The 24,468-nt window shown below is 30.3% G+C and overlaps 2 protein-coding genes across 6 annotated transcripts in view; one reads left to right on the top strand and one right to left on the bottom strand.

Moving 5' to 3' along the window:
• Window positions 1–14,821, bottom strand: part of LOC142330258 (thioredoxin domain-containing protein 11) — a 68,795-nt gene extending 53,974 nt beyond the window's left edge. The window contains exons 1-2 of the mRNA XM_075375443.1: window positions 14,482–14,821; window positions 10,765–10,975 (exon numbers count right to left, since the gene is read on the bottom strand). Of these exons, the coding sequence (XP_075231558.1) occupies window positions 10,765–10,975; window positions 14,482–14,642 (372 nt within the window). The 5' untranslated portion in view covers window positions 14,643–14,821. The remainder of the gene's footprint in view (window positions 1–10,764; window positions 10,976–14,481) is intronic.
• Window positions 14,822–14,853: 32 nt separating this feature from the next.
• Window positions 14,854–24,468, top strand: part of PIG-Q (phosphatidylinositol glycan anchor biosynthesis class Q) — a 40,625-nt gene continuing 31,010 nt past the window's right edge. For all 5 annotated transcript variants that reach the window (XR_012757742.1, XM_075375447.1, XM_075375446.1 and 2 more), the window contains exons 1-3: window positions 14,854–15,787; window positions 17,239–17,374; window positions 22,787–22,931. Coding sequence is in view for 4 of the 5 variants with exons in the window: in XM_075375447.1 (XP_075231562.1) it covers window positions 15,011–15,787; window positions 17,239–17,374; window positions 22,787–22,931 (1,058 nt within the window). In the remaining variant the exon portion in view is untranslated. The remainder of the gene's footprint in view (window positions 15,788–17,238; window positions 17,375–22,786; window positions 22,932–24,468) is intronic.

The raw sequence follows: 24,468 nt of genomic DNA, 5'->3' as shown, positions 1-24,468 counted from the left end.
AGAACCCTTGCATTTTATAAAAAACGGATTATGGAGTGTTCAATTGGCATTCACACTGAAAGAGTATGTCCCAGACTGACTTTCAATAGATCTTCAGTATTGCATGATATTTTATAGTTTACTGAACAGCAAATAACATCGATATCTTTAAATGTGAATGTACTGTAACAAAAAACCTCTGCACTTTTCATAAAACTGAATAATTAGGTAAATATTTTCATATTAATGGGAAAAGTTGCTCTGACCCATTTAGCTGTCACACTAAGCCGGTTAAGAAATCTCTTTGAGATACATCTTTAACACTTTTAAATTAAAATTAATTCCAGGGCACTGTGTACAAAAAGCTTAAAAAAAATACAAAAACCACAAGATGATATAGAAAGCGAACTGAAATGTCAAAATATATTTTTAGTCTTAATGTGTTATAGTGGAGTTGGTGAATAAAGCTTGTTCAGCCCTTGGCATTTCCCCTGTTAAGGTTCAAAAATTATCGAGCAGCACAAAGGAACCAATTTAAAAAAATAAAGTTACAAAAATAGCCGAGTAAGTTACCAGTAAATTAAATGATTCCTCTGATTTAAATATTTCTACAGAAGAAACCTTTGGTGATCAAGGCGAATACAAAGAGAGAGGTCATTGACAAAATACGAGAAGCATACACAATAATAAAAGATTGGATGGCAGGGATGGGACTTACACTAGCTCCAGATAAGACGGATATGGTAGTGATCTCCATGGCTAAGAAAATCCTGATCCTCAAAGTAACATTAGAGGATAGGAGAATAGCATCGAGACCGGCAATAAAGCACCTCAGTATATGTATAGATACAGGTTAAGATTTAGCACACAAGCAGTAGAGGTAGCTAATAAAGCCGAGAGGACTGTGAGTTTAATAACTAATACTGGTAGACCAACTAAACATTAGAGGAGATGATTGGCAAGAGTGATGTATGCTACAATGCTGCACGGGGCGGAGCTTTGGGCTGATGTAATGAGATTTGCAAAAGACTCCATGATATGGAGTCTTTCATATCATGGAAGACTAGAGTCAGTTCATAGATGTTGTCTGCAAATCATAGCAGTGTATAGAACAGTCTCAAAGTTGGCAGCTGAAGTCCTGGTGGATGTAATGCCGATAGATTTGGTTATTTTGCAGAAGAAGAGGCTCTAGGAGCAGATGTCCCTGCCAATAAGAGGCAAAAAGCGCATAACATCCCAGATAACAGAAGAATTAATAAAGACTTGGCAGGAACAGTGGGACTGAGCCACTTAAGGTCGGTGGATCCATCACCTTATAAGCGACATCAGGAGTTGGTGTAGGAAGACCCATGGCTCACTGGGATATAGTTTAACGCAATTCCTGGGGGGTCATGGCGGTTTCAGGACATATCTGTATAAACATGGCCTGGACCACATGGATTACTGCCCTGACTGCAATGAGGAAGAGACTCCTGACCACACATGCATTTTTCTTGTTTGCGCTTTGAAGAATGCAGGGAGATGTTAAATATGTTAGGCTTTAAAGATATGTTTCGTCCAGAGGACATACAAAGCATAATGATAAAAGGAGTTAAAGAATGGAAAGCAGTTAAGAGGTGTGTTCAGAAGGTGATGGATAAGCTACATATTTATGAAGAGTCCCAGGAAATGAGATTTTGGAGGGTGCCAGGGCAGATAGGTCTGCAGCTGAGCGCTTAGGGGGCCCTCCAAACACATGGGGGTCATCTCTATTCAATGAGGCAGTAAGCACTCTGCATTTCAGTGCCTGATGGCGTGATACTCCCCTTTTCCAGACGTAATTCTCTCCATGAGCGATTCCAGGAAAGGGAAGGAAAAAAGTAGGGAATATGAAGAATTAATCATTAAAATAAAAGAATAAAATGAAAACAGTTACCTCAACCCAGAAAAAAAATTAATATTTTAAGTTTATCACCATGCAGCTGGAGCATTCAAAAAATTCAAAATGACTTTAGTGTTAGTCAGTATTTAGCCCGTTAATCCAAACAATTAGTTAAACAAGAGTAATTTTGCTACAAATTGGCAAAAAGAAACCATCACATAACTGATGAAAATGTTATTAAATATATCCAAGATTTTTACCAGAATGATGACCACAGCCGAATGATGCCACGCAAGAAGGATTGTGTCTCTGTAAGACAAGCTGGCAGGAAGAAAATTAATATTCAAAAAAGGTTTATCTTAAGTAACTTAAAGGAATTGTACAGAGCCTTCTCAGTAAAATATAATTTAATAATTGGTTTTTCAAAATTTGCTGATTTAAGACCAAAATTGTGTGTTCTGGCTTGTAGGTCAGGTACTCAATCTGTTTGTGTGTGTGTCACCACCAAAATGTAAAACTCATGTTATCTGCTCTAAAAATGAAATTTGATTATAAAATTCTCCTTTCAACCATGGTATGTGATATAGAAAATGAAACGTGCATGTTGTCACAGTGTGAAAAATGTCCAGGCACTAATGAAGTGCTCAGATTACTGCAAGAGAGCTGGGATGATTTTGATTAAAAAAATTATCTTCAAATAGTGGGTATCTGTTGACCATTGTGAATTAATTACTCAAATTTTTCTATTTCAAGAATAATTAGATAAACTTACTGAAAATCTAAATAATCTAAAAAGGTATCATTTTGTTGCAATGAAACAAGCTAATTTCCTCAACATTAAAAAGGAAATCTTGTTGGAGGATGAATGTATTGTAATGGGAGACTTCTCTCAAAATTTTCATTTTGTAATACTTAAGTCCTGTCATATCACTAGTCAAAAACTTATGCCACAGTACATCCATTTCTTATATACTTTAAAAAAGAAGGAAAATTATAAAGCCAAAACTACTGTGTGATTAGTGAGTACTTGAAGCAAAATACTACATCATTCTTCTGCTTCCAAAAGCAAGTTATAAATAAAATAAAATAAAAACACTGTTACCACAAATTAAACATTTTTTTAATTTTTCTCTTGGCTCCTCAGCCCAGTATAAAAACAAAAAAAATTTCATAAATTTGTGCTACCATCAGGTTTTTGAAATTGTAGCTGAATGGAAGTTTTTGCCTCATACCATGTGATGGACAGCCTTCAAAGGATAGTCAACAATCAAATTGTTACGCCTTTTGAAATGTTCAATTATTACAGACAATATTAAAAATATAACATTTATTTTCCACTCTAATAAAGATTTTCAAGAGAGTGAAGAATACCTCAGTTTTCGTTATCCAGCAATCACAACAGTCCCAGAAACAAGAACCTTTCACAGTTATGATCCAACATGTCAGAAATGTGTTCTGAAAGTTTGGGTGACCTCTGAATCAGAAACATTAACGTTAGTATCTGTACAAAAGGACATTAGTGTTTCTGATTTCTTTATAGGTTTACCAAAGCCAAAATACATGAAAATGAAGAGGAATATCGAATACACTTTTTCCATCCGCAGGGTCCTGGTACCTCATTCAAGAAATCATTGAGGGATAATCAAACAAATATAAAAATATTTTAAAGATTATCATGCTTTCAGACCTTTTTCTATTAACTACTGGAAGAGGACACAACATTACACCAAAGATGAATGAGGAATTATCAGTTCTACTCAATAAAAAAATAGCAGGAGCACAAGTTATGTTAGTTAAGTCTGTTATCAAAAAGTGCAAAATTTATTCATAACTTACACTAGTAGGTGTAAAATAAGGTAAAAGTGAATTGAACAACTTGTTAATATATATGAATTGTTTATCATTTTTTAATTATTATTAATCATTCTTTTTTTTTTGTCTTCAGTCATTTGACTGGTATGATGCAGCTCTCCAAGATTCCCTATCTAGTGCTAGTCGTTTCATTTCAGTATACCCTCTACATCCTACATCCCTAACAATTTGTTTTACATATTCCAAACTTGGCCTGCCTACACAATTTTTCCCTTCTACCTGTCCTTCCAATATTAAAGCGACTATTCCAGGATGCCTTATTATGTGGCCTATAAGTCTGTCTCTTCTTTTAACTATATTTTTCCAAATGCTTCTTTCTTCATCTATTTGCCACAATACCTCTTCATTTGTCACTTTATCCACCCGTCTGATTATTAACATTCTCCTATAGCACCACATTTCAAAAGCTTCTAATCTTTTCTTCTCAGATACTCCGATCGTCCAAGTTTCACTTCCATATAAAGCGACACTCCAAACATACACTTTCAAAAATCTTTTCCTGACATTTAAATAAATTTTTGATGTAAACAAATTATATTTCTTACTGAAGGCTCGTTTAGCTTGTGCTATTCGGCATTTTATATCGCTCCTGCTTCGTCCATCTTTAGTAATTCTACTTCCCAAATAACAAAATTCTTCTATCTCCATAATCTTTTCTCCTCCTATTTTCACATTCAGTGGTCCATCTTTGTTATTTCTACTACATTTCATTACTTTTGTTTTGTTCTTGTTTATTTTCATGCGATAGTTCTTGCGTAGGATTTCATCTATGCCGTTCATTGTTTCTTCTAAATCCTTTTTACTCTCAGCTAGAATTACTATATCATCAGCAAATCGTAGCATCTTTATCTTTTCACCTTGTACTGTTACTCCGAATCTAAATTGTTCTTTAACATCATTAACTGTTAGTTCCGTGTAAAGATTAAAAAGTAACGGAGATAGGGAACATTCTTGTCGGACTACCTTTCTTATTACGGCTTCTTTCTTATGTTCTTCAATTGTTACTGTTGCTGTTTGGTTCCTGTACATGTTAGCAATTGTTCTTCTATCTCTGTATTTGAACCCTAATTTTTTTAAAATGCTGAACATTTTATTCCAGTCTACGTTATCGAATGCCTTTTCTAGGTCTATAAACGCCAAGTATGTTGGTTTGTTTTTCTTTAATCTTCCTTCTACTATTAATCTGAGGCCTAAAATTGCTTCCCTTGTCCCTATACTTTTCCTGAAACCAAATTGGTCTTCTCCTAACACTTCCTCCACTCTCCTCTCAATTCTTCTGTATAGAATTCTGGTTAAGATTTTTGATGCGTGACTAGTTAAACTAATTGTTCTGTATTCTTCACATTTATCTGCCCCTGCTTTCTTTGGTATCATTACTATAACACTTTTTTTGAAGTCTGACGGAAATTCCCCTTTTTCATAAATATTACACACCAGTTTGTATAATCTATCAATCGCTTCCTCACCTGCACTGCGCAGTAATTCTACAGGTATTCCGTCTATTCCAGGAGCCTTTCTGCCATTTAAATCTTTTAATGCTCTCTTAAATTCAGATCTCAGTATTGTTTCTCCCATTTCATCCTCCTCAACTTTCTCTTTTTCCTCCTCTATAACACCATTTTCTAATTCATTTCCTCCTTGTAACTCTTCAATATATTCCACCCATCTATCGACTTTACCTTTCGTATTATATATTGGTGTACCATCTTTGTTTAACACTATTAGATTTTAATTTATGTACCCCAAAATTTTCCTTAACTTTCCTGTATGCTCAGTCTATTTTACCAATGTTCATTTCTCTTTCCACTTCTGAACACTTTTTTTTAATCCACCCTTCTTTCGCCAGTTTGCATTTCCTGTTTATAGCATTTCTTAATTGCTGATACTTCCTTTTACTTTCTTCATCACTAGCATTCTAGCATTCTATATTCTAGCATTCTTATATTTTCTACATTCATCCATCAGCTGCAATATATCGTCAGAAACCCAATGTTTTCTACCAGTTCTCTTTATTCCGCCTAAGTTTGCTTCTGCTGATTTAAGAATTTCCTTTTTAACATTCTCCCACTCTTCTTCTACATTTTCTACCTTATATTTTTTACTCAGACCTCTTGCGATGTCCTCCTCAAAAATCTTCTTTACCGCCTCTTCCTCAAGCTTCTCTAAATTCCACCGATTTATCTGACACCTTTTCTTCATTCACCAATCTACATTTCATTATCACCAAATTATGGTCGCTATCAATGTCTGCTCCTCGGTAAGTTTTGCAGTCCACGAGTTGATTTCTAAATCTTTGTTTAACCATGATATAATCTATCTGATACCTTGCAGTATCGCCTGGCTTTTTCCAAGTGTATATTCTTCTATTATGATTTTTAAATTGGGTGTTGGCAATTACTAAATTATACTTCATGCAAAAATCTATAAGTCATTCCCTCTTTCATTCCTTTTGCCCAGCCCGTATTCACCCACTATATTTCCTTCCTTGCCTTTTCCAATGCTTGCATTCCAATCTCCAGCTATTATTAAATTTTCATCTCCTTTTACGTGTTTAATTGCTTCATCAATCTCTTCGTATACACACTCTACCTCATCATCATCATGGGCGCTTGTAGGCATATAGACGTTAACAATCATTGTCGGTTTAGGTTTTGATTTTATCCTTATTACAATGACTCTATTGCTGTGCGTCTTGAAATACTCCACTCTCCTCCCTATCTTCTTGTTCATCACGAAACCTACTCCTGCCTGCCCATTATTTGACGCTGAGTTAATTACTCTAAAGTCACCTGCCCAAAAGTCGCCTTCCTCTTCCCACCGAACCTCACTAATTCCTACTATATCCACCTTTACCCTATCCATTTCCCTTTTTAAATTTTCTACCCTGCCAACCTTTTTTAAGCTTCTAACATTCCACGCTCCGACTCGTAGAATGTTATTTTTTACTTTTCTGGTGACCCCTTCCTTAGTAGTCCCCACCCGGAGATCTGAACGGGGGACTATTTTACCTCCAGAATATTTTACCAAGGAAGGCATTATTGTTAATTGAAAATGCAGAGAGCCACATTTTCTTGGAAAAAAAAAACAGCTGTAGTTTTCCATTGCTTTCAGCTGCACAGTACTCAGAGGACTGAGTGATGTTGATATGGCCGTTTAAGTCATTGTGGCTCACGCCCCTAACAACTACTGAAAGAGCTGCTGCCCTCTTTCAGGAATCATTCCTTAGTCTGGCTCTCAACAGATACCTCTCCGATATGGTTGCACCTTCGGTCCAGCTACTCTGTATCCCTGAGCACTCAAGCCCCCTCACCAACGGCAAGGTCTCATGATTCTTAATCATTCTGTAACTGACTATTTATTGATTACCATCAATTTATCCATTCTAGAGTTTTAGTTACAATCTGAAATAAATACATAACATCAGTAGTTTTGGATATGTTGTTTACAGTTAGAAGGGACAGTGTTTTAGCAGTATTGTTGGCTTCATTACTCGTCAACCCCTTTGAGTAACAAAATAAATGTTATATGATTTTAAAGTACATAAAAAAATACTTACTGCTGTAAACATTTCAGATTTTTTCCATCTGTCTGGTTTTTGGGACCCAATAAAACATTTTCAAAATCTTACGATTTGGCAGCCATTTTTTTTTAATGAAGAACACTCAGTAACAGTTCAATTTTTTTATAGGTACCAATAGTACCTAAGAGTTAAAAGGTAAAAAATAGGCCTGTCACTTTAAGCCCTTCATTATTTATTTTGGGCCCCAAATTTGAAAAAAACAACAATTTGTAAACATAACTTCAATAAATATTACAAGATTTGGTTATGTAACAAAATAAGTTTTGAGTACACTAAGATGAAGTTCCATCTTTACTCTTTCCAAAAAGTTCTTTTTGACCCTCTTTAAGATGTAAAATAAAAATGCCACAGCTCATGGAAAAAGTGACAATAATACCTGTGTTTACCTGTTGGTAAGGTAGAATATAGTCTTAGTCAAGAAAATAGTTTTTAAAAAAATATAAACAAATATTTTTTGGCCACTACAAGGTGAGTAGTTATAATAACCAAACATCATCAAAATAAAAAAATAGTGACATACTGATCATTTGTTGAATTAAAATGATTCCATTTTACTCCTACCACTATATTAAAACATCATCTGTGAAATATGCGTAAAACCTAGTTAAGTGGATTTTTACCAAAAAATAAAGATAATATAATTCCTGTAAACATGACTGGTAAATTCCCTAAAAACTATTTTTTGGTGGAAGAAATAAAAACTGGCACAAAGTTTGCCATTCCTTTAGATTGAATTATAGTTCAGTTCTGAAATTTGAATGTTTATTCCTTTTAACTCTTTCTTCCATAATGTGAATTTTTAAAGTTTTGAAATAGTGTTATTCGGTTCATAAAAAAATGTTTAAGATTTTATTTTAAAAAAAGTCTGTACCCAAAAAAAAAAGTCACATAACAGTCTACTTGATGAATTTTTTATTATTAAAAATTTACTTGCAGGCCATTACAAAATATATTTTATTTTATTTCTTCTTTTATTATTAAGAATTTATTATTAAATCTAAACACTAAACCAGTGATCTTCAACCCGAAGCCTAGCACATGATTTTGTGCAGCCCGCAGCCTGATGTTGGATTAAATATTTGTTGCTTGACTTTTAATTTTAAATCCTTTTTGTAACTGCTGAAAGATTTACCAAGAAGAGCTTAACACTATATTAACATCTTTAAAAAACTAGTTAAAAATGAAAACTAAACTAAATAAAAGTTAAAAATGATGCTAATTTCATTTTAAAACGAATGTTTACATTGTTTACTATGTACATATTCGATGGATCACTTTATCTTTAGTATACACATGCTACATAAGCTAAGAATTTTTGTTGCATACAATTGGCAGAACTGATTTACTGGTACTTCCACCACTGCAGACACTCCAATTTATCGCCTACTTACATTTATTCTTTGTCTTTGTTTAGTTCTCAGTTTGCTTTGGTGTGTTTAACGAATATTTCAGTAATAGGTTATTTTTGTGTGCATATTGTTGTTTTGTGATTTATAATTTTTACAATAGCCACCAACTCCAGTAAGAAATGGAAGGTTTCTGGTGAACAACAACTGTTTAATTATGAGTGAACAGGTCTGTATTTCTGATATGTAATGTTTGATATGTTTGATATGCAATTAGTCTATATCTATGTTGAAGGTGTTCAACATAGATGAAGAATATAAACCAAGCACGCTTGCAAAATACACCAATATCAGGGACAATCTCATTTAAATAAAGTGACAGATTTAAAGAAGGACTGCAGATTCAACAATTTTCATTTAAAAAGCCAAATGTTGAGAATGAACTAAGTATTAAGGCTAGTTACAATAGCCAAAAAAAATTGCCATTGAAGTCCAAACCCTTTTCTGATGGAGAGTTTGTAAAGGAGTATATGGAGTCTGAAGCTGAAATTCTATGCCCAGCACAGAAACATTTATTTTGAAAAGTAGCTTATCTGGAGTTACTGTTTGAGAAGGATTGAGGAATTGGCTAAAGACATTGAAAATACTAAGAAATAGCTTCTAAGTAAGTGTTTTATTCTATAGCTCTTAACGAGAGAACAGATGTTACACACTACTAAGTTCTGTATTTTTACCAGAGGTATTAACAAAAAGTTCAATAGTACTGAAGAAATGGCTGCTCTGTTTCTCATGAAAGGTACCACAAAACATATCCAAGCATATGACATATCCAAGCTTTATCCTTAACTTCAGAGAGATTCAATCTAAAGTGGAGCAATCTTTCAGAAATTGCTATTGATGGGTCGCCATCAATGATTGGCAAGAAAAACGGCATCACTGCTCTAATCCGAAATGAAGCAAATTCTTGTGAAAACATTACGTTAATGCAGTATCACTGTACTCTGCACAAAGAACAATTGTGTGTGTGAAAAATCTTTCTTTTAAGGAAGTAATGAAAGTCATTAAAAACAAGTTAATCTTGTTTAGTTTATAAATTTTAATTACTCATAATTGTATGAAATAAATTGTATGCATAAATAAATTGTATTGAAATAAATTTAAAACATATTTGATAACTGCTATTGAATCGGTTTCCTTGAAAAATTCAAGGAAGTTTTATTTACAAGCACCATTACATTTCTCATACCAAAAACTTTCAGTCTAACCATACCTTACTCTAATACACAAATAAAAATAATAATTCAAAAAAACATAATGAAACTGAATCTTTAAATCAAATTGTTAAACAAATAAGCAAAATAAAGCACATGCACAAATTCACATAATATGTATATGTATATAACAATAAACAGTTATTCCATTAATTTATTGCATAGAATTTACTTTTAATTCTTTTGAGCAATCTATAAACAAAATAATAAAAATTTATTAATAATAATAAAGAATAATTTATTAATAGAAAAATGTTTATTAAAATAAATTATTATCAATGACATTATGTCACATCATTAGCAAATACACATTTAGGCTAGTTACATCATGAAAATTTTTTAACTAATTTTACCGTAATCCTACTACAAAATACCAGAATAAAAATACCGGAATAAAAACTTCGAAAACTGAAATTTTATTAATGAAGGGGAATAACAGAAATTACTTATTTAATGTAATATGATCATCTTAAATGTTGATTTAAAATTTATATATCTATTTTTAAAACATTTCATTTAAATTTAATTTATTTTAATTTAAAAACCATACATAAAAAAATATATTATCACAGCAATACAGATTTTTTAATTAAAAATTTAGAATCTTATTACTAATGCATTCTTTTTTAAAAACATTTCCTTGAATTAAAATGTTTATAGACCATACCAGTTTTCGTTTGATCACAGATTATTTCTGTATCACCTATTTTACAGAACTACTAAAAAGCTCATCATAATATTTTTTATTACAGTTGTTGAAAAAGATTTATAAGCAAGAATTTAAAAAAAAAGAAAAAATTATCAATTTAATCATGAAAAAAAAGATTATGTTTCTGATGTATTAATAATTATGACCTGTTTGTGATGATGTTCAGCAGCAATTTCAAATTCTTTTCTTAAATTTTGGCTCTCAGCATCCCAAGGTGCATAGTACATAATAAACATAAGTTCAACTTCAGATGCTTTTTTTAACATTTTTCTAAGTTCACCACTATAATAATCAGTAACTAAAGAACTTTTACTAAAAAATGGAGCAGGTGGAGGCCCTTTTGAGTTTGTACTATTCCTAGAAATGTAAAAGAAAACAATTAAAATTAAAAAGTTATTAAAATAAAATTAAAGATTAATGCAGAAGATGTGATAGATTCCAGTAGAGATTAAAACAGACATAAACTAACATTTATATGCACTTAAATTATCTGAAATACCAAAATTATAAATATCAAAGTAATGTGCCTAAAAATAATGCGTCTAAATACCAAAATTATGTGCTCCTCCAGATATGAAAACCAATCAACTAACAGTACAGCTGGGCAAGGTAGTAATTTATTTCTTTCAACATAGATATGCCTCGCTACAGGTAGACTACTCCTTTAATTTTTCATTATCACCTATTTTTTTTCTTGGACAATTCTCACTGGAAACAACAGAGTAATCATCCTTGTTCCCACTGTGATATCAAGCTACCACCTTTTGATATATGGTAAAAACTGCTTCTTTACTGGAAATTAGTAGAGTGCTGACTCTTTGTACTAACTGAACATTCCAATGGCTCTGTTCCCTATCTAGGGTTGAACAAGAGCCACAAGCTTTGTGGCTGAAATGTCTTCTACATAATGGTAAACCTCCTATACTAATTTGTGCAACAAATTATAAAAGGCAAAATTAAATTTTGTATAAATTTATAAGACAAACAAATAAATAATTTTTTTATTATGATCAGTATATAATAATACATTGTATAATCATATCATAATAAGATAAATTACAGGTATAAAAACTAATTATAAGATAAAAAATAGATGTGATTAAACTCCATATTAATTATTTAAATACACAAATAAAAATTATACAAAATAATTCATAATTCAGAAGCTGCTATTGAAAATCATTTTCAATACATATCTGGAACAGGATGCAGATAAATCGGTTTTTTTCAAACCAAATCGTTCATAAACACAATAAACTAAAATGAAAAATATCAACAACTGTATAATTTAACTGATTTTTAAATATTCTTCAATTGAATAAATACCACAGAATTTTATAAAAAGCAATTTTTTAATCTAGCATTAAAATGTTTATGTTGCTTAAGCATTTAAAAGACACTGGATGTTAGTACATAATTTAAATGTTATTACTTATTCTTTTTGTTGAAATTACTGCAAGATTTCTTTATTATGAATAGTACTGAGATTACTATTAAGAACATTTTTTCTTTGAAAGATTTCAGCACTTAACTTTTCACAAATAGAAGAACTACCTTAATACATATGATACAAGGATCAAAATACTACAAGTTTTAAATAAGTTTCTACATGGTGCATTATATTTTATTAAGTCTATAACTCTAGTGACTCTGCCTTGTATGAGAAAAATAGCATCAGCACAATCAGAGTTTCATTTGAAAATAATTCCATACTTAAAGTATGGATAAAAAACATACAGCTAAACAATCGGAAAAACAATTAACATTAATTTAAGCATACACACAGATAGTCTTTTGAATATTTGATTTTCCCTCACAATTATAATTTTCAGCTCCACTTCAGATGCAAACTGGAAACAAGAGTATGTTTAGTCAGTGTATCAATAGCAACATTACTTTCAGTATGTTATTTTTACGTTTAATTAAACTATACATATGAGCATCACTTAATATCATAAAATTCATATATCAAACATTAAAAAAATACTTCACTAACAATTACAAGCATATAAATACAATAAACAATGATCTAACTACTGTGATCAAACGTTTTTGAAAATAGAAAAATATTAATATTAGAAATTGGTGGAAAAAATTTAAATTTCTTTACACCTGAAAAAGTACATGTAAAAGAAAAACAGCAATGAGAATGTAATTAATAAATAAATAAAATTTGAACACCAATGATTGGATTATAGAAATTTAATTTAAATTATTCATAATATATCATTTATGTTTTAAAAAGTATATTCAAATTTGGTACAAAGAAAATACTTTCATTATCTATCAACAGAGTATAACAGCAGCAGAATAGTTCAACTTACGTCTATGATTCATATAGTAAACATATTTCCCTGTAGTTTTAATATTTTGAATTATTTTTTTAATCAGCTCTGAAGAAGCAGAGATTCTCTGTGAAAATATCAACAGAGATAATGAAAAAATTAGTGCATAAAAAAATTAATATACATATATATATACTTATGCAGATGCTTTAATTGTTATCTATACTAAGATAAAATCTGGAATTTTTTGGCAAAAATCATATCATCACTTTCCATGTACATAAATAAAAATAAAATTGAATATGTGCATGGGTTGGGTTGAAATATAAGTGGTCTGAAAATTACTTTGTTGGTTCTGGGTAAATAACATTAATAAGTTACCACAGAGTTGTTGTGGTAGTTAATTTTTATTAGGTAATTATATATGTAATTTAGCGATGAGGGGAGTTTTGATGATTGAAGAGTCACTATGATAAAGCATATGAGAAAGATAAAATGCCTAAAGTGTTGGTATCATTAGCTATAAGTGTATACTGACTGATTGGAAGGTTATTAGCAGAAAAATACAATTAAATGCAAATTTTGGATGTTGCAAATTTTAGGTGAAGCAAGAATAGGGAGTAATCAAACTATGCGGTCTTATTACCAAAAGTAACAAGGTCGGCGCTGCATTGATGTGCTCTGTGTAAGTTGCCACAACCACTGCCCAATTTCCATATTCTGTATTTTTCTAAACAGGCAAGAATGTTTTATTCCTTTTCTATGTGTTTATGTAAACTATTTTATGTATAATAATTTAATAACTTTTCAGATATGTTCTCATTTTTAATCTGCAATTACTTTTTAGTAATGGAGAACTGCCATAAATAACAAAATAGTTGAAGAGAAAAGGAGAACAGCCATTACCAAACTCAAGAGTTGGCAGCAGAAGTAAAGTGCAAAGGCACATTGAATACAAAATGTATTCACAAATTAGAGAACTTAGTATCCCTATGTCAAAATTTTCTAAAGTAAAGAATCGATGACTTACAAAAGATCTCATGAAAGATAGCAGAGTGAGACTACATAGTGATAATGTAAATCTAGGGCAATACATTATTGTAATTTAATAATAATAATTATTATTATTATTAGTATTATAGGAGAAGAAATTTACTGTTTTGATTTGAAATTTCAAGGTTTTTCAAGTAACAAACCACTGAAATGTCAAAATCATCTGAATCGTACATTTCATCAATCTGACATAACTTGATATCAAACTGAATTCACTATGATGAATAACGCATTAGATTTATAAGTTACCTTGATTTTTACTGATAATGAAAATGAACATTTTACTGAAAAGCTATGCTTGAAAATTTGTAAATATTTTACACTTATAACAAAAAGAATAACAGTAGCATTTACACTACTATGAAATTGAACATGATAAATACGGTCAAAATGTTTTAACTACATGTCAATGAACGTGCAAGTTAATTAAAGCAGAAATATAAGAACAAAACATAAATAGTTCAAGGTTATAAATGAATACAAATTATTTATATAGGTTAAGTACACAAAAGTTTATCAACTTACGTATTAAGAACAGCAGCATACGTTGTAAATATAATAGCGAGAACAAAACATACTTCCCTCCCGACGATATACATTTTGGATGGACTTTGTTGTTTCTTACAGCCACGTACGTTTTCATCATCTCCATCTACCTTCGTCACAGCTGCGGGTTTCACAGACATCACCCAACGTCATACAGAAGTCTACGTGGTAAAAATTCTTATTAGTGGTGTTATAAAGTTTTTAATATCACTCAAAAATTGAATAAAATGCATCGTCTAATTGTCTTATCAGGATCACGTAACAAGATTCCTCATAATCTAATAACTGATAACACCACACATACAGCCAACTACAGAACTAACATTATGTATTTACCGTTTAACACATGGAAATCAGCTGATCAAGGAACTTGACTAACAGCTGTGTTATCGACAGATAAGCTGATAGTATACTGTTAAATGTTTTGTTTACAAAATGTATATATTAGTTTTTTTTGAGTATCTGTAATGTGTGGATTTAGGATGAAAAGTTTCTTTGTTTTTTTGTGATGGCAACTTTATTAATATTTCTTCCTACTTTATTATATGAAGAGAAATGTGGTTATTTGCAAGGAGTTGTTTACGATTTTCCTGAAAAAAAAGTTAAAACTGTTATAGTTCATGGAAAATTATTTGAAACTGCTGAAAACGGTAACATAAGGTATGCAGTTTGGGAAAAATTGGATACAGTCGGCTACTATTACAGTAACACCGATTCGAATTTTTACTTTGTTCCTAGAAAAACAAATTGGATTTCAGTTGGTGTTAACTATGGTGAATTTTTTATTAAAGAAGCTTTGAGTAACTGTTTGTCAGTTCCGTTAGAAGAATGTCGTCTATTTGTTTATAATAAAAGTGAATTTATTAAATCAGAACTTCTTGTAAAACAATTTGATTTTGTTGAAAATCCATCAGATTGTTTCAGGACATTAACTCATTCTTTAGAGGTGTTATCTAAAAGTGCTAAAAGTAGTAGTATACTTTTTAATATATTTAAGCCATTTATTATATTTCTTCTGAGATTGTTTAGTTTGTTTTTATGTTATACTACATCAGCCAAACCACTGCTTAGATTTTCAACTCTAGGAGTACACTTTCATCACCTTTTTAAAAACATATGTTGGGTTCTCAGTACAGTTTTAGTGGATAAAAAATTAACTCTGAAAACTGGTAATTTTATTTTTGCTCTGCTTGCAGATACTATAGGTGGCATGATTGTGCTTTATTATCTTGTTAATGCAGTCTCGATTCAGGATGTTGTCAATTTCATCTGCAATACTTCTGAGGTATATTATTTTTAAGTAACTAAAGCTAAGAGCTAGGATTATTTTATAGTTTTTGCTTCTGTTAATTAAAAATACTAATCATAGTAGTAATTTTCCTCGTTATATAGATGATAAATTTCATTTATGACCTAATTCAAATGTTCGCATCCAAAGTGTGTAAGAAATTGCTGAACCCCTAATAACAGCCATAAGAACATGAAAAATGATCCTATAAGAATCATTACAACATAAACGTAATATGTATATATTACCACTATATATATATATATATTTTTTTTTTTTTTTTTTCTAAAGTCAATTCTTTTAAGAATCATATTCCTCTGTACTAAAATACAAATTACATTTATTTGATCAACCTAAGTGCAGAATAATTATTCTGCACTTAAGTAATATTATTACATTGATTTATCAGTATATTCCCTTTTAAGATTTTACTGAAGAATTAAAATCAGTGAAATAGATAACAGTCAGATAGGTTATGGTTATGCTCTACACCACAATTAACTGTCTTTAATAAGCTATTACATTATGTAATATAATATTTATAATTTAAATAGTATAAAATTTGAATTTAAATAACTCACTATTATAGATTGTAGCAGTTTGTTCTTGCAAGCAAAGTTGTTTTTCTGATTTCTATTAATAATAAATAAGTACTAAAATAAATATTTTTTATAAAAGTTTTTATTGATTTTATATTTGTAGGGCAAGTGTGGATGTGAGCAGTACAGATTTATTATTAATTCACTGTTACGGAAAATATTGTAGTTTACTATTAAAATTTAAAGTAGACAATATATGTACTTATAACTACATATTTTAAAATACTAATAAAATAAATAAATGCAATGTGTTGTCATTTAGAAAAATTGTCTGTTGTATAGTTTTTTTTGTAAGTGGTTTCTACAAGCAAATTTGAGTTTTCTTTACCCATCATGTTTGACTCAGTTTCAACTTTTTTAGACCTTGAGTGTAAAATATTACTGCTGGTCTGCTGAGTGAAAAATCATGCATTTTTGGATGTTGCAAATTTTAGGTGAAGCAAGGAGAGGGAGTAATCAAACTATGCAGTCTTATTACCAAAAGTACCAAGGTCGGTGCTGCACTGATGTACTCTGTGTAAGCAGCCACAACCACTGCCCAATTTCCATATTCTGTATTTTTCTAAACTGGCAAGAATGTTTTATTCCTTTTCTATGTGTTTATGTAAACTATTTTATGTATAATAGTTTAATAACTTTTCAGATATGTTCTCATTTTCAATCTGGAATTACTTTTTATGCTGCGAATTTAATAAAAACAATCTTTACTGACTACAGAGAGAGATTAAATTGTAATTGTTACTATAATGAAAATAATTAATTTGTAAATCTATTGTTATTTTAATGAAATTTAATTTACTAATTTTCTTATAATATTAATATATGCAACATAAATATGTTAATTTACAGGGTGTCATTCTATCATTGAGACAACTGATTGAATGGTTAATGGGCAGTCCTGCAGGATTAAAATTAAATTTTCCACTGAATAGTGTTCTTGGAAAATTTTTTATTTACCACATTGATTTGTGGTGGTCATTTCTAGGTAAGATAATTAAAATTAATTATATAAAATAAAAGAAAAATAATATTCTTGTTTAATATGACAGAAGTGCCACATTAATAATCTTCTCTTTTTATTAATGTTTATTAAAAATTTATTACTTTAAAAATTAATAAATTTAATGTAATACTGTTAAAAAACTCTTAGCTTTCCTGCATGATTTAACAATTTGATTTGGGAGAATGTAGTTAAACAGTGCAGTACATTTAGTAATACTTTTTAACCACCCTGCCAATGATTAAATTGATTTTTAGCACACCATAAACTCCCAATTATCCATTTTAACTAGAGGTTTATTATGGTCACTTATTAAAAACATACTGATAGTTCATTAATATTTTTGACTTCATGAAGTGTTGCTAAGGATCCGTCTTAAGTTCTACCTAAAAAATGAATAAAAGCATTACATAGTAGGCTTTAGAATGTCAATGATGTTGGTGTTTTATTACTAGAATGAAAGAATTGTAGTAGATGCTTCAAAAACTACAGTTTGCAGTCATTGTTGGTAGCGTTTACTCTACCGTCCACTGTCAGCTTTAGTCAGATTTGTGTGTAGATTCTTCTTGTACACTTAATTTAACACTTAAACACTTTCCATTATTTCTTACTTCTGAACCACTTAGTCATAAAGAGTCTACAATTTTAAACTGTAATTGTGTAAATTTATCTAGTTTACTGTAACGGCAAGTTTTAAGGCAAAATTATTTGAAGGTATATATTTTATGTCTGAAGAATATTTTTTCAGCAAATATTATTCACTTCAGTGTTGATAAGCCTTCTAAATATTATATTTTTATTCACTAATGAATACACTTTTTTATTTATTTTCATCTTCAAGATGGGCTTATATAATCAGGTCCTGACTTGTCAGCATTGTATAATATTGTAATACATATAATTATTAAGAATATCATAGACTTTTATTTGAAAGCTGAAGTTTTTGGGTATGTATAGTCACTTCTGTGAATTCATCTCTCATTTTCTAACTTTTCAACTGTATCTCCTAAAATAATGACATATCGATACTGTCTGAGCTGATGTTAAGTGAAAGCAGGGGATAAAGCATGATATATCAATCAGTAATACCTTACTCATTGCAATTACCAGTACTGCGTGGTTTCCATCTAGTTACAGATGAATTATTAAACAAAATGGTTAAGTTACTCGCTGATTATCATATGTCTATTAAACTGATTTAATACTTTGCATTTTCTTATGTCTAAAATTTGTCAGTTTTGACTGTGAATTTCCTTCCATTTTAATTTGTAAATCTTGATTACATTCTTATGGTGTTCTGTAAGAGGCAGTTATGACAGTGCTTTAGGTCTCGGATGGTCGCTGGGTTCAAATTCTGGTCAGGCATGGCATTTTCACATAAGCTACAAATCGTTCATCTCATCCTCTAAAGCAGTACCTAAGGGTGGTCCCGGAGGTTAAACAAAAAAAAAAGTGTTGGATGACTTCTTTTTACTAAAATAAATGTGTACACGCACAAAAAGCCATTGATGTATTTGATTAATCAAGATCAGCAAAATCAAATAGCTAAGAGAAACAGTGGATTTTTAAAACTCCTGTTTATGGTTTTTTTTACTGTATTTTGTGTGCTTAGTTTAAACTATCAAAAAAATCCTGAAGAAGTTAGATAAGTATCAATATATTATCTGTGATTATTTTTTAAGCCATCATAAATTTTGTACCTTCATTTAATAAGGAAAAGTAAGTTAATATATTTTTATTTAATAACTTGTTTACAGATTATAAATTGTTTATTAATTTAGTTTAAAGTTCAGTAAAATGAATATTAAAAATATGAAATATTTTTAATCGATGAATATTTAAATGGAGCCCTGTGTTTAGTATTTTTGGTAATTACAGATAAAATTGATGCAAATAATCTTATGTATAAATAATGATTAATAATATATTAATAATAATTTGGTCCATTCTTTTTATATTATAATTGTACAGTTTTTTGAAATTTTACATTTAAATAATTTTTTTAATTATTGCCCCCTCTATGAATCATGAGACTAAGGAATGATTCCTGAAACAGGGCAGCAGCTCTTTCAGTAGCTGTTAAGGGCGTAGGTCAGGAAGAATTAAACGGTAATATCAACATCACTCAATCTTCTGAGTACTGCACCGCTAAAAAAAATGGAAAACTACACCTGTTTTTTTTCCTGTTTGTAGGAAGTAAAGGAAGTATTGTGATCATGAAAAATTTCGGTTTTCACATTTCAACAGAAATATTCATATTGACTAGTTTATGTGTGACCTCTGTACGCACGTACACATATGCATATTTATGTATTGGCATAACTCAAAAACGATTAGCCAAAATATGTTGAAATTTAGGATTTGTGCAAATTAGTCATTAGGGTCAAGTTAGTCAATACCTGGTGCCTTTCTCAGTGCCATTCACTTGGTGAGAGAAACAGAGAAACCACTCGGTCTATATCTACGGAACCACAGCCCGTGCGGTAGGCCTGATTGCAATCTGCAATCAGGCCTGTACCTCACAGTGAAATTATTCCAGTTCCTGAGCCACCTGTGAATATGTTTTGGAAGCAGCAATGAAGAATCAGGCAGTACTGAAGAAGACAACAATGATTTTGATTCTGAATTATCTTCCAATAAGCCACATCTTATACTACAAGCTGAATTAAATGACTTGATTAGGGATTTAAATTTATCAAAAAGTCATGCTGAACAGTTAGTCTCAAGACTACAAGGTTGGGATTTACTTCAAAAATTTTAGGCTTTCAAAGCTGACAAAAAGAACTTTCTCAGTACTTTATTTGTCAAAGTATAGTTTAAAAGTGGTTCTACTATGCAACGGTAACAAATATCCTTCGATACCAATTGCTTGTAGCCTTAATTTGAGAGAGACATATGATGTAATGAAAGATATTCTTGAAAAAATAAACTGTAAAAAATACAGCTGGAACATATGTGGTGATTTTAAAGTTATAGCTAGTTTTGTTAGGCATGCAGTTAGACTATAGTTAGTATACTAAGTCTAACTAGGCATGCTGTTAGTCTTAGGAAAATGTTAAAAGTCAGATGTGTGGTTAAAGTGACATGAAGAGATATTGTGGCAAATTGATGAAGAAAGAAGCATTTGGAAAATGTAGCTAAAAGCAGAGACAGACTTAGAGGCCACTTGTTAAGGCATCCTGGAATAGTCACTTTGATATTGGAAGGACGGTAGATGGGAAAGATTGTGCAGGCAGGCAATGTTTGGATTATGTAAAACAGATTGTTAAAGATGTAGGATGTAGGGGGTGTACCGAAATGAAACAACTATCACTAGGTAGGAAATCTTGGGGAGCTGCATCAAACCAGTCAAATTACTGAAGACAAAAAAATTTTGAATTTATTAATCTGATTGTTTGTATTAATTTTTAATGTATTTATATTCTCGTTTAAAACTGTTTTATTATTTCATTAACGAAACATAGTCCTTCCTTTCTGATTAATATATTCCTGTCTATTTAGTAGCTTCTATCCCTTATCCAAGGCTTAAATCACTCTCATGGCTTTGTGTTTGGTCCTGTAATAGAATTGGTTATAATATATGCCAAGGTTTCCCCCTTCAACTTCCCCTAGTGAAATCAGAAAGAAGAAGATTAAAATATTCAAAGTAATTAGAGCAGAGTAAATTAAAGAAACGGCACACTGATATCAGGCTGGTGATTTTAGTTCTAAGGGTCTGGAAAAAGAAAATGAGAATATGATAAATTTGATATGCAATAAATTTATATCTGCAGAAGCTGAAGTTACAGAATGTTTAAATGGTGGACAACAGTTTATTTCGATTAATTACGTTAGAAGTGCAGTAAAGTATAGGAAGATGTTGACAGCAAAATTTAATAGTAACAGAGTAGAACAAAAAAAAAAATTCTTCTAAGAATGAGAAGAAAACAGTTGTATAGAGTAAATCGCGAAGAGAAAAACCTCGTTTGAAAAAAGATTTTATCGGATCGCGTTAATTAGTTATTAACGATTAAAGTTAAATATTTTTTGACTGTCAACCATATGATTTTTTGATATGTGTGTACTGGAAATTTTATACAGAATATGAATTTCTGAAAATTATATAAAAAAAGAAAACAAGATGAATATTGATGTCTGAAAAATAAATAAATAACAAGTGTTAATGATAAGCTATAAGGCTAATAAACAGCGGTTTGCCGTAGCATTGTTGGGCCGCCGTAATCCCTACAATAAAAGGTAACAACAATGCTATGGCAACCCGCTGTTTATTACCCTTATAGCTTATCGTTAACACTTGTTTGAAGGTATTTCCCGATTTCACCTTTTCTTGATTTATTTATTTATTTTTCAGACATCAATATTCATCTTGTTTTCGTTTTTTATATAATTTTCAGAAATTCATATTCTGTATAAAATTTCCAGTACACACATATCAAAAAATCATATGGTTGACAGTCAAAAAATATTTAACTTTAATCGTTAATAACTAATTAACGTGATCCGATAAAATTTTTTTTCAAACGGGGTTTTTCTCTTCGCGATTTACTCTATACAACCGTTCTCATCTCAGTTTTAAGAGAAAATCTATGTATCACTGTGTAATTAATGTTTAATGCATTATTTTTTGTTTTGTTTTGTGTTCTTTTCCCATATGCTGTATTTCCCATCTTTCTCTGTTTGTTGTAATATTAATTATAATTTGTTGTCTTTGTCAAACTGGGTAGATGATCTTGGGTCACTGGTATTTCAAAAAATTAGTTATTATGTGTAAACTTAGTTAATATTTTTGAGTATTAAGTAAAATTCATCTCCCAGTCCTTGCTTAACATGTTTTGGTATTTCCTCACCCTTTTTTGATGTAATGTAAATTATAAATTCAGACTATAACTACTAGGTATACATATAAGTGATTGCTGCTTGATACACATAAAAGTAGCACACTTGTTACTTAGTTTCTTGATGATAAGGCCGTATTGACAGTTCACTAAAAATTGAAATACTGTATGGATTATAAAAGGGTGACAATTAAAATTAAAATAAAGTAAAACCATACATTCTGTATGAAACTTTAAAATGCTTCAAATTGCATTATGTTTTTATATAGATAAGAGAATATTAAATGTCTATTCTCTTTTATTAACCTTCCATTTTTAATTTCTCCTTTATTAATATTTCGATAGGCCTAAGACAAATTTTATAACTTTTTAAATCCCATGGTGTGAAGACTTGAGAAAATGTTTTGTAAAATGTCATTTTCAAGCAATAACAGATAGTTAATTTTAAAAGTAAGTTGTATAGATTAGTATTTAATTAGTATATATATTTATTACAAATTTATTTTTTCAGTATGTTATGTAAATATTATTAAGCATTATTGTTTTTATTCTTTTTTTCCAGGTTTAGTAAGACCATTTTTAGAATACAGTTTTTATATATTCTTACTAATCGGCAGATTAGGTTTTTCTTTTCAAATAGCAATACTTGCTGATTTTCTGGCTATTGCTAGCTTTCATGTTTACTGTATTTATGTATATGCTGCCAGGTAATTCAATTGATAAATATTTTATTAATTCAATTATATATTATTTTATTTTTATAAGCTAGTGTTATTTTGTTTATATTAGTGTTACGATAACATTAGTTGCTGGCTAGTTGATTTGGTGTAGTATGTTGAGATTAGTAGTTCATCTGGCTTTAGATTCTGTCTTTAGTAAAAGTTTTTGGATATTTTCACCTTATCTTCCTTGTTAAAATAGATGTTTAGCATATTGAGGGTTGAAATACTAAAAACAAAATAAATATCAGAACACCAGGTAAAACAGGTTATTTATCTTGTACCCTATGAAAATTATTAGGTCAACGAAAAAGTGGTGGTGAAGTCTGTTATAAATTTTGGCCTACCAAAAATCTTTATAAACTGTGGTTTAAAAATTTTATGTTTACAAAAAAGATAATTTATAATTCAATTGAATATTGACATTTGAAAAAGTAACATGGTAATGTTGGCAAAAATATAGCAGATCAACCATCTACCAGGTACTATTACTACTACAACTTTATCTTTTGTTGTAAATTGCTGCCTAAAGAAGTACACTAATCACAACATCATTTTTAATCACTTTTTGAAATTAAATTCTTATCCTTTAAATACTCATTCCATTTTTTCCCCATCTGGGACTACAGTTTACAGAACAGAGAACATTCAGATCTGTATCATAGCTGTTACTCCTGCTGAGCAGAGAATTTAGTATTGTCATTGTCACAGAATCATATCTTCTCATTTAAAATAAAAGGAATCTTGAATTTGTTTTCACTATGAAGTTCATGATATCAGTTTACCAACTTTATGTACTTATTAAGATTGGTTACTTGCTTTCTTTAAACACTGCAGTTACAGTCTAATGTTTTTTTTTTCATTCCTAGTTTTGAGTTCTTGTATATTTTGTGATTTTAAATAAAACATCATGTCTTTAAATAATCATGTATAGATGCACTTGTGTAAAATATTGACATCAGTGACAGTGGAAGAACAATAACTGTTAAATGTCCTTCAGTTTTTATATTGTATCCAGATCTTTTCTTATAATATTTTCTTCAAATATCTCTTAACATATTTATTGTACTTCATAAATTGAGGAACTTGTGATGGCCATGAATTTTTGCTAACCAATTATTCCTTAGAGAAGAGCTCATGGACTCGCAGACATACCTGTAATGTGTGTGATGTCAAAACACTTACAAGAAAATATCTTTATTCTTCACTCAATTAAGCATAAAATTCATTAAGATTACTTTGAAAAAATACTTGTTAGAGAATATTGATCTGATAATGCAAAGTTCCTAGCATTGTATATCAACGTACTTACATATGTTTTATCACAGACAGTTGCTCTCGATTAAGCTAAGAGTTCTCTACTGTCCCTTTCTATGAATTTACTTGTCCAGAGAGAATAAATTGCATTCTAATACTTATTATATACTGAATAGATTTGCACTAATATTATTTATAATCTGTATACAGTAATCTACTCGTTTGCACTTATTGAACTGTAACCAGTTTACTACTGTCGCATGGTATG

Source organism: Lycorma delicatula, chromosome 9 (genome assembly GCF_047948215.1).
Source record: "Lycorma delicatula isolate Av1 chromosome 9, ASM4794821v1, whole genome shotgun sequence".
Classification (NCBI taxonomy): Eukaryota; Metazoa; Arthropoda; class Insecta; order Hemiptera; family Fulgoridae; genus Lycorma; species Lycorma delicatula.
The sequence above is the reverse complement of the archived record's forward strand: the minus strand, read 5'-3'. Positions and strand labels throughout refer to the sequence as shown.